At 54.2% G+C, this 10,536-nt stretch overlaps 1 protein-coding gene across 2 annotated transcripts in view; it reads left to right on the top strand.

Moving 5' to 3' along the window:
* Positions 1-9,576, top strand: part of CCDC130 (coiled-coil domain containing 130) — a 13,043-nt gene extending 3,467 nt beyond the window's left edge. For both annotated transcript variants that reach the window (XM_006761393.2, XM_006761394.2), the window contains 9 exons: positions 184-228; positions 1,452-1,505; positions 2,554-2,636; positions 2,988-3,043; positions 4,641-4,701; positions 5,785-5,927; positions 6,032-6,204; positions 8,667-8,805; positions 8,926-9,576. In XM_006761393.2, coding sequence (XP_006761456.1) covers positions 226-228; positions 1,452-1,505; positions 2,554-2,636; positions 2,988-3,043; positions 4,641-4,701; positions 5,785-5,927; positions 6,032-6,204; positions 8,667-8,805; positions 8,926-9,404 — 1,191 coding nt within the window. In that variant the 5' untranslated portion in view covers positions 184-225 and the 3' untranslated portion in view covers positions 9,405-9,576. The remainder of the gene's footprint in view (positions 1-183; positions 229-1,451; positions 1,506-2,553; positions 2,637-2,987; positions 3,044-4,640; positions 4,702-5,784; positions 5,928-6,031; positions 6,205-8,666; positions 8,806-8,925) is intronic.
* The last annotated feature ends 960 nt before the right edge of the window (positions 9,577-10,536 follow it).

Here is a 10,536-nt window from a genome sequence, read left to right as displayed (position 1 = left end):
AATCCAACAAACGCTGCTCTTTGGACCCCTGCGGGGAGGCTCTTCAGAGTTGACACCACCTTACCCAGCCCACAGCATCTTCTCTGGGAAGCCGTGGCCCCTCTGCCCGGCTCCCCAGGAGAGAGGGACTGGAGAGATGGTCAACACAGCACAGTCCGCATCAGTGTCTTGCCATCTTTTCAGATTGGCCACGTTGAGGGTGCGGACCAGTAGGCAGCTCCCAGGATGGTGAGTAGACTGGCTTGTGTTTCTTGGGGTTCTTCTCTAGTCTTATTAGACCCCCACAGTCGTCCCTTCCTCCCCTAAAGCCCTTCCCTGTCCCTGAGCTCTAAGATGGTGTTTTCAAACTCTGGATTCATGATCCTCTGGTGCAGTACTTCTCAAACTTTGCTTCACATTAAAATCACCCGAGAAGCTTTTTTCTTTCTTTGATTTTTTTTTAATGAGGTGAAATTCTCATAACAAAAATTAACCATTTTAAAGTGTATTTTCCCATGGCATTTAGCACATTCATCATGTTGTGCAGCCAGCATCTCTAACTACTTCCAAAACGTTTCCATCTCCCAGAAGGAAGCTCCTTCCCTATTAGCAGTCACTCCCCTTCCCCCCTCCTCCAGCCCCTAGCAACCACTAGTCTGCTTCATGCCTCTATGGATTTGCCTATTCAGGACATTTCATGTAAATGGGATCATATACCATTTGGCCTTTATATCTGGCTTCTTTCACTTAACATACTGTCTTCAAGGTTCACCCAGGTTGTAGCATGTGTCAGAGCTTCCTTCCTTTTTATGGCTGAATAATATTCCAATATGTGGATGGACCACCTTTGGTTTATCCATTTATCCATTGGTGGGCATTTGGGTTGTTTCCACTTCTTGGCTGTTGGGGATGCTGCTGTGAACAAGGATTTGTTTAAACATGTTTTCCAGGTTGCTTTTTGAAAGCCCAGTGTTCAGGCACCACTCCCCAGAGCCGGTCCTCTGTCAGGAGTTTTCTGGGCGTGGATCCCAGATAGCAGAATTTTAGAAACTCCTCAGGTGGTGGTAATGTGCACCAAGTTTGAGACCCACTGCTTTGGTGGGTCATTCAGTCACCTCAGCAGGTGGCTGCCAGCTTTTGAAAAGAGACTCCCCAGCCAGGGTAAGGGTTCTTTCATGAAACCTGTGCCTCAGCTGTATTGCGGGCATGTCTGCCCTGTTGCATTGTTAAATGTGTCTTACTGTAAGTCAGACCCCCCAAAATACAAAAGCCATTGCTCTAGGAGAGTGGAACCCTTGTGGAATTTTCCGTGGCAACAACAGTGGGTTTTTCCCCCAGGTCACCAGTCCTCGATCAGACACGGAGCCCAGGGCCGTCCTCAGTCCCCCTCATCCTAGTCCCGCCCCTCAAGGCTGCACCGCTAGGTGTCCTGCAGGCCCCTCTCTGAGTCATGTCTCTCTTCTGCTTTCCAGGGTGAGAGGAAAGGTGTAAACAAGTACTACCCTCCGGATTTCAACCCTGAAAAGGTAAGAGGCAGGCTTCCCTCCCCATGTCCGTGATTGCAGAGACCTCACGGGGCAGGGTGAGGTCTGTCCCCGGCATCCTCATCACCGGAGCCACAGCTGCAGAGCATGGGCGACCCTGAGATCTCTCTGCCTTGCTCTGGTGGCACGAGTCTCGGGGTAGTCTTCATTCCCAGGGGTGAACATGGCTCTCATCAGTGACCTTCTACTCTGTGCTCAGCTTGACGTATTTCCAGCAGAACTCAGGATGAGGTCAGGCACTCAGGCCCTGGGGCAGATCCCAGCCCCTCTGGTCTCCTCACACCCTCTGCTGTTCCCTCTGCTTGGAATCTCTTCCTCCATTTGACCACAAGGTTTTTTCCCTTCCTTTAGGCCTCTGCTCACCGAGGGCCTCCCTGACCGTTGTCTCACTCTCTTATTCCATTACCTAGTGCTTTGTTTCTCTCAAAGCCCCTTTAACTCCCTGACACATTGTCTGTTGACTTGAGTATTGTCCATTTCCCCTTTAGAGCATTCGCTCCACTCGGGTAGAGACGTTCCATCTTGTTCACAGCTGTGTCCTCATACTGTAGAGGCTGAGTGAGTCAGTGCGATCTGGGTGCATGGCCCAGGCCCTGACTCAGCCTCTCTGCACCGCAGTTTCCCATGTCAAAAAGGAAATAAAACAACCTGTCCTCACAGACGTGCTGAGGGATTAAAATGCGACAACGCACGTAAAGTAGCCAGTAAACGTTTGCCAGTATTGTCGTCTCACCTAGTTCTCCCCACGACACCCAGAGGTAGTTACAGAACCTGGACTCAGGAAGGCAAATGGTGAGGTTACTACCCAGGGTCACACAGCTCTTTCAGCTCTTAAATGGGAGAGGAAAGATTCAGATTCATGTATTCATGAGCCCAACCGCACTGGCTTCACCAGGGCCCCCGTGCTTTCCATTGTGCTGTTACTACCCCTGGTAGGTCATAAGAAAGAGGCCTCTCTCAGCCTATGCAAGAGAGCATGAGATCGCCCAGCTTAGCAGTGCTAACCTGTTCCTCCCTCCTCTCTGCGCAGCATGGCTCTCTCAACCGATACCACAACAGCCACCCGCTCCGGGAGCGGGCTCGGAAGCTGTCCCAGGGCATCCTCGTCATCAGGTAAGGCCTGAGAACCCCTGCCCCTGTGCCACCTGGCCTCAATCTCAGGAGAATTCAGCCCTCCAGCGTGCCCAGTGCTGCAGGATCTTAATTCTGTTAAGCAGAGAGTCACCATATCAGTCAGCTGTTGCCACATAACCAAACAATAAGCACATATTGCTCACAAGTCCAGGGCTCAGCTGAATGTCTCTGTTGGCCTGGCCTGGCCTGGCTGTAGGAACATTCGTCAGCCGTTCTTTATCCCCCTCAGTGTGCGCCCTTTGCAGTGCGGCTGTGGCCAGAGTTGCAGGTGTGGAGTCTAAGTGCGAGCCCAATGGACAAAAGCAAATAAGCTGTTTTCTGTTTGTGCAGATTCGAGATGCCATACAACATCTGGTGTGATGGCTGCAAGAACCACATTGGCATGGGTGAGTTTCCACCCAGCCCTGCTCCCACCCAGCCCACCCATTCAGCCCCACAGACATTGCAGCCCGTTAACCACCAGGGTCATCTCCATCAGGGACTCCCAATCGGGAGTCTGGGAGGAGGTGGCACCCAAGTGACTGGCGGGCTGCGGATGCCTCATTGCAGAGCGGTGGGGAGGCCAGGCTTTGCGTTCATCTCCTAGCTGAGTGATCCTGGGCAAGTGACTGAGCCTCTGTGTACCTCAGTTTACCCATCTGTAAAATTCAGGTGGTCCGAGTGTCCACCGGTGTGGCATGTAAAGTATGTAGTGCACAGCCTGGCCTGCGTGGTTCAGTGGTGGAGGGTCGACCTATGAACCAGAAGGTCACGGTTTGAATCCCAGTCAGGGCACATCCCCGGGTTGTGGGCTCAATCCACAGTGGGGATGTGCAGGAGGCAGCCGATGAATGGTTCTCTCTCATCATTGATGTTTGTATCTCTCTCTCCCTCTCCCTTCCTCTTTGAAATCAATAAAAATATATTTTAATAAATAAAGAAAGTGTGTAGTGCACAGCACGTGGCGTAGGGGAGGGCTCATAAATTCAGTCTGCTGCTGTCACTGTCCTTGACTGTCACCAGTAGCATTTGGACCCCCGACTGTGCCACAGGAACGCTGATGGATAGACAGACAGGCATGGTCCGAGGTCTTGCTCAGCCGTGGTCAGATGACTCAGCTCTCCTGACTGTGTTTCCTCCTCTGGGATCCTCACACAGCACCTGGGCCCGGGGAGCAGCTCATTGTGTAAACAGGAGCTGAAGGCTCCCAGTGAGAGGATCCAGTTCTCCTGGCAGCAGCCGTGGAAGTGCAGGAAGGGGTAGGCCAAGCCACCCGGCTGCCGAGGAGGACAAGTGAGCCCTGTGGTGTCTCCCTGGTCAGACCAGGCAGGGAATCCGCCCTAACGGCCACCAGGCGCTCAGGGACAAAAAGTGGGGCTTGGCCGACACCACCACACGTGGGTCACCCTCCGGGACATGAATGGAAGCAGGACCCGGGAGCGGAAACCCAGCTAAGCCACACCACTCCCCAGCCCACGCTCTGTTTTTCTAGTTTAAGCATTTTTCACTGATAAACAAGGTCATACAGAGTCAAGAATTTATATCATTTAACTAGCAAAATAATTTAAAAAACCTGAAAATTCTCTAGAAAAATAATAAGTCCAGCCCTTCTCAAATGCTTGCTGAGCCAGGCCCTATTCTAAGCACTATGTGTTTTATTAGCTCCTGCAGTTTTCGCAATCGCCCTGTACAGTAGGCATTCTAATCATCCCTATTGCATAGATGGGGAAACAGGCCCAGAGAGATGAGGTTGCTGGCCTGAGCTCACACAGCTGATAGGTGGCGGAATTAGGGTTCATCCCAGACCCTCTGGCCCCTGCCTACCCTCCTCTGTGGCTTGAGCACCTGTCACACAGCCTGAACACAGCTCTTTGCTGCCTTGAATTTCTGTGCCCTCCTGAGGTGCCTCCCCTGCAGGGGAGCAAAATACCCCCTGCCGACCCCCTACCCGGGTGCCTGGGCTCCAGCCTAGCCTGAGCCTCCACTCTCCCCTTCTCCTTGCAGGTGTTCGTTACAACGCAGAAAAGAAGAAGGTTGGCAATTACTACACGACCCCGATCTACAGGTAGAGGCAGCCTGGCAGGTGTCTCAGGGACACGTGGGTGGCCGCAGGGCGAATGGGCTGTAAATGAGTCTTCAGGGGAGGGGAGCTGGTACCCTCTTCCTGATGGCCATCACCTGTGTTCTGTCCTGAACATCATCCTGGTGTGTCAATCAGTATGTCCCTCTGTCTGGACCCCTCCATGGCTCCCACCTTCCTCAGAGTAAAACCTCCCCATGGCCCACAAGACCCCTAACACCTGCTCTATCCCATCCCTGCTCTCACCTCCCACACTTCCCCTCACTCACTCTGCACCAGCCACACGGGCTCCTCACTGTCCCTCTCTCTTACCCAGAGGCTCCGCCTCTGTTCCCTCTGCCTGGAACACTCAGTCTTCCCCAGACATCTGCAAGGCCCCTTCCCTTGGGTTTCTACTCCAACACCACCTCTCAGAGAGGACTTTTTCTTTTTTTTTTCTTTTTTAATATATATATTTTATTGATTTTTTTACAGAGAGGAAGGGAGAGAGATAGAGAGTCAGAAACATCGATGAGAGAGAAACATTGATCAGCTGCCTCCTGCACATCTCCCACTGGGGATGTGCCCGCAACCCAGGCACATGCCCTTGACCGGAATCGAACCTGGGACCCTTCAGTCCGCAGGTCAACGCTCTATCCACTGAGCCAAACCGGTTTCGGCTCAGAGAGGACTTTTCTAATGTGGCGAGGACCACCCCACACTGTGGTTGCTTGTGTCTTGGTGGGCAGTGTGGCCGCTGCTGAAATGTTCACCCCTCCAAGTGTAGGTTGGTTTGTCTCACTGCTGTGTCCCTGGCAGCCACAGAGCAGCCGAGTTCAGGAGTGTTTGTTGAGTAAATGAATGAGCAAACAAGTGAGTGAATGAATAAACTCCAGACAGAAGGTTAGTTCTGGCGTAATGGGACCATGTCTGTCTCGCCCAGGGCCGTATCCCCAGGTGTGGAACTTGGTAGGTAGTAGATGCTCAGTAAACACTTGTTGAATGATGCGCACAGGTAGAAGGAAGCAGGCAGGGGTCACGTGGCAGCCTGGGGTGGCTGCAGTGTCCTGATTCCTGCCCACCTCCCAGATTCCGGATGAAATGCCACCTCTGCATCAACTACATCGAGATGCAGACAGACCCTGCCAACTGTGACTATGTGATCGTGAGTGGTGCCCAGCGCAAGGAGGAGCGCTGGGACATGGCGGACAATGAGCAGGTGCTGACGACAGGTGAGCACCTCAGGCAGCCCCAGAGCCACCCCCGCCTGACCCTGAGCCTGACCCTGAGCCTGAGGTGGGTCCCGGAAGGCCCAGCCACACTCCCGCCCTTGCAGAGCATGAGAAGAAGCAGAAGCTGGAGACAGACGCCATGTTCCGTCTGGAGCACGGGGAGGCCGACCGAGACACACTCAAGAAGGCCCTGCCCATCCTGAGCCACATCCAGGAGGCACAGAGCGCCTGGAAGGACGACTTTGCCCTCAACAGCATGCTGCGGAAACGGTTCCGGGTGAGTGGCTTCCAGCCGGGTTTGGAACCACAGGCAGGCGGGGGCACCTGGCATCGCTCACATGGCAAGTTAAGACCAGGTCCAGCCCTATCCCCAACCACATACTAGCTATACGCATGTCATTTCATCCAGAGTCTAATTTTTCCACCTGCATCATGAAGACCTCACAGCGCTCATGGGAGGCACCTAGCCCAGCGGCTATTTTTAAGCTCATAGTGCCTTCCCCTGTGGGGACTGGGCTTCGCTTTCAACAGATCTCCAAGGGTAAACGAGCCTCAAGCTAGGGCCCAGGTGAAGCCTGACCCTGCTGTGGGTGTCAGGGTACTGACCAACTGGTAACACCTAACACACATTCATGGGCCCACTCAGCTGTCCCAAAACAAAATCCATAGACTGTCAGCCTGCCCCAAATCATCTCCAAAACCATCCCTGCCATGTGCTGACTATGAGGAAAAAGGGGAAATCACTTATAATAAAATGCATATTTCAATTTGCATAATGTGTGGGCAGGATCCCTGCACCTGCGTGGAGAGTCACTGAGGGCACAGGTGCAAATGCTGAAGGACACCCAGGGCTATTGCTGTCAGTGACCACAATGGCTACCGAGGTTGTGCCAAAAACGCTCGGTGGGACTGTGAAAACTAGTGCCCTGGTGGGTGGCTCACCCATATAAATGGGCTTTTCACCCTTGCAGGCTCTGACAGGGCACCGTGAGAACCTTCCTCTCCTTCTCCCACTCTGTGGGGTAGACTGTGCCCAGGACACTGCAGAGGGAGCCCAAGCAGGAGCATTAGGACTAACCCCACAGGCCACGAGTTCCCTCACTATCCTACAGCTCCCATCTCTTCCTGCTTCCTTTTCTGATCACTCTGTGGTCATCATTAGGAGTAAAATTACTAGTTTGTTTTTGTCTTTTTATTTACTTGAGAGAGAGAGAGAGCAGGGAGAGAGAACAATCAATTTGTTGTTTCACTTATTTATGCATTCATTGGTATGTGCCCTAACTGGGGAGCGAACCCTAAACCTTGGTGTATGGGGACTACACTAACCAACTGAGCTACCCAGCCAGGGCTCTAGTTTTCTTACTAAGTACTTGTTACTAGAAGTGCTTCCCTGCAGCCAGGCCTGTGCCCTGAGCTGTGTGTCCCCTGCCTTTTGGGCTTCTGCACGTGGCAGAAGGACCTTCAAACATAACATGCCAGTGAGCCTACCTCAGTCCCTACCGTACCCGCCCCCCCACATCCCCTCTTCTCAATAAAGAAGGTACCTGTCCACCCTGGCTGGGTAGCCCAGTTGGTTGGAGCATCATCCCATACACCAAAAGGTTGGGGGTTCAATTCCTAGTCAGGGCACATAGCTAGGTTGCGGGTTCAATCCCCAGTTGGGATGTGTACAGGAGGCAACCAGCCTCTCTCTCTCTCTCTCTCTCTCTCTCTCTCTTCCTCTCTCTAACACCAATAAAAACATATCCTCAGATGAGGATTAAAAGGAAAAGAAGAAGGCAGCTGTCCGAGGCAGAACTCCCAAAGCTTGGAGTTGGGCTTGACTCCCCCTCCCCATCTCCAGTTGGCAATTCTGTCAGCCTGGACCTTCAAATTATATCTGGTATCTGGCTGCTTCTACCACCCCCATCATCTCCTACCTGGGCTAGCATAGTCCCTCTGCCCTGGTCTCCAGGCTCTCATCTCGCACCCCAACATTCTGTTTCTCCCCCACCCCCACCAGAGGACGCCTATGAACACCTGAGTCAGTCACCTCCTTCCTGTGTTCAGAACCCTCCCTCCGTGGCTCCCACTTAAAGTAGAAGCCAAAGTCTTTCCCCCCCAGGTCTGAATGATCTGCCCCTTCCCCTCCCTGCCCCCATCTCCACCTTCCCCTTGTTTGCTCTGCTCCAGCCACTGGCTGCCTCACTCCCCTCAGCAGCTCCAAGCATACTTCCGTCTCAGGGCCTTTGCACAGGCTCTTCCCTGCACTGCACAGTGCTCTTCCACCAGACTCCCACGTGGCCCCTCACTCAGATGTCTTTTCTCAGATGTGATCTCAGGGAGACAGTCCTGAGCCTCTTCTTCACCCAGTATCACATTTAAAGCTGAATCCCCTGGCCACTCCCTACCCCTCTCCTGGCATTCTTTTTCTCCCATCACATTTGTCGCACTCACCCACTAGAATGTCAGTTCCACAAGGGCAAGGGTTTTTGTCTGCTCTCTGCTCTGTTCCCAGTGTCTAGAACAAGGCCTGGGACGAGATGGGTGTTACATCAATATTTGTGGAATGAGTGAGTGAAGAACTGATGGTACACGTGTTAATAACAGTGTGCCTCCCATTTGTTAAGTAACTTCTGTGGCCCAGCCATAGTGGGAGCTTTGAGAGGAGGAAACAGACCCGGAGATCTGGAGCAATGCTGTGAGTCAACAGGCATGGAAGAGACACGGTTTTGATACCCACCTCCCTTCCCCCAACAGGAGAAGAAAAAAGCCCTGCAGGAGGAGGAGGAGAGGGACCAGGCACTGCAGGCCAAGGCGAGCCTGGCCATCCCCCTGGTGCCTGAGACAGAGGACGACCGCAGGCTGGCCGCCTTGCTCAAGTTCCATACGCTGGACTGTGCGTGGGGCTGAAAGGAATGGGTTGGGGTGGGAGAGATGGGGGGTCCCGGCTTTGAATGGCAGACCCGGGCAGAGGGTGGCTCTGGACCTCTTTTCCCCTCCTCTCCTTCTCCCCCAGCCTATGAGGACAAGCAGAAACTCAAGCGGACAGAGATCATCAGCCGCTCCTGGTTCCCCTCGACCTCGGGGCCCAGCAGCTGCAGCAAAGCTGGCAGCGTCCTGAAGAAGCTGGCCCAGAACCGCAAACCCGCACCTGCGGGCTCCCCCATCACCGTGGGGGGCCTGGGTATTGTTCGAAGGCAGTCCCGGGAGACCTCAGAGAGCCCACAGCATGCTGCTGAGACCTCCACGTCTGAGAAGCTACAGGTGTCAGAGGGCACCACCCAGGACATGCCCACATCCCCCCAAGACTGCTCTCAGGAGACAGCCAAGACCCCCAAGACAAAGGAACCTCAAGGGCAGACTGGGGGCTGTCAGGACAGGCCCCGGTCCTCATCAGGCTCCTCCCAGGAGGCAGCCGATCCCCAGGACACGCCACACCCCTACACCCTCAACTCTTCCCTTGTGGCTGACTACTCAGACTCGGAGAGTGAGTGATTACAGGACTGGACCACCAGCCCTCCAAGACCTCAGACATTACCCCTTCCTCAGACCTCGCCTTCCCGAGGGATGGAATTATTTATTTGATCCTGAAGAGGGGGAGCAGGTGTGTGTGCCGTCTAGGACATCCCCCTTCCCCCCAAGACTTATTAAAGCCCTGCTTCTTTGCCCTTGCCTCCGGTTACTAGATGGGCCCAGGGGCTGCCCCTCTACCCCACCCCGCCGTCCAACCAAGCTGGCAGGCCTCTCATAGCAAATGGTGATGCCGGGGCTACAGCTGTGACCACAGTGATGGTCCTCACCCAGGGTGATGAGGGTTTCAAGGTAGTGGCTCAGGTTGGTCTGCAGTCAGGACAGACTTCCCAGAGGAAGTGACATGGGCTGAGTAGGAAGGGTGGGTAGGGGACCAGGCAGCAGGAACCGCGCAGGGGGCCCAGGGTTTGGGGGTACATGCAGGTGTGAGCTGTTCATTGTCAGCCCATGGGGACACCTTACAAGGGTCACTAAAAAGGCCCCAGCGTGTTGCTGCTTTTGAATGAAACATAAAACTGAACAGAAAATAGATCAAAACAGCCACACATACACCAGGAATGAATAGCCTGTCACCTCCCCCTAACCTTGGGGAAGGATCATTTCACAGATTTCTGATGGAGCACTGGGAGGGTGCCAGGCACTGTTCTAGCCACAGGGGAAACAGCGATGAACAAACGCAACCCTCTCGGGGCTGAGGTTCCGGCTGAATTCATACTCAGACCACCAGCGCTGCTCCCCAATGGGGCAGTGAAGCCTCGGGGCAGCAGCGAGAGCCCGTTAGTTCCTGACATCCCCAATTAGGGCCTTTCTCTACCAGAGACAACCCGCAGCACTTGCTCCGGCCTGATGGAGCCCACCTGGGACTTGGGGGTCATTGCATGACCAGCCAGACGCCAAACACCAGGCCCGGCATTTAGAAGACGCCCCGTAAATGGTGACGCCTTTGTGGTTCCGAGGGGGTGGCTATCGCCGACCTTGGCCCGGAAGACAGGGTAGGATCGTCGGAGTAGACTTCTGCGCCCTGGGAACAGTAGGATCGTGTGCGCCACGCCTCCTTCCGGCGGAGGCCCCGCCCACACGCGCGGCCCACTGCGCC

The sequence above is a fragment of the Myotis davidii genome, unplaced genomic scaffold, assembly GCF_000327345.1.
Source record: "Myotis davidii unplaced genomic scaffold, ASM32734v1 scaffold1238, whole genome shotgun sequence".
In the NCBI taxonomy this organism is placed as follows: Eukaryota; Metazoa; Chordata; class Mammalia; order Chiroptera; family Vespertilionidae; genus Myotis; species Myotis davidii.
The sequence above is the reverse complement of the archived record's forward strand: the minus strand, read 5'-3'. Positions and strand labels throughout refer to the sequence as shown.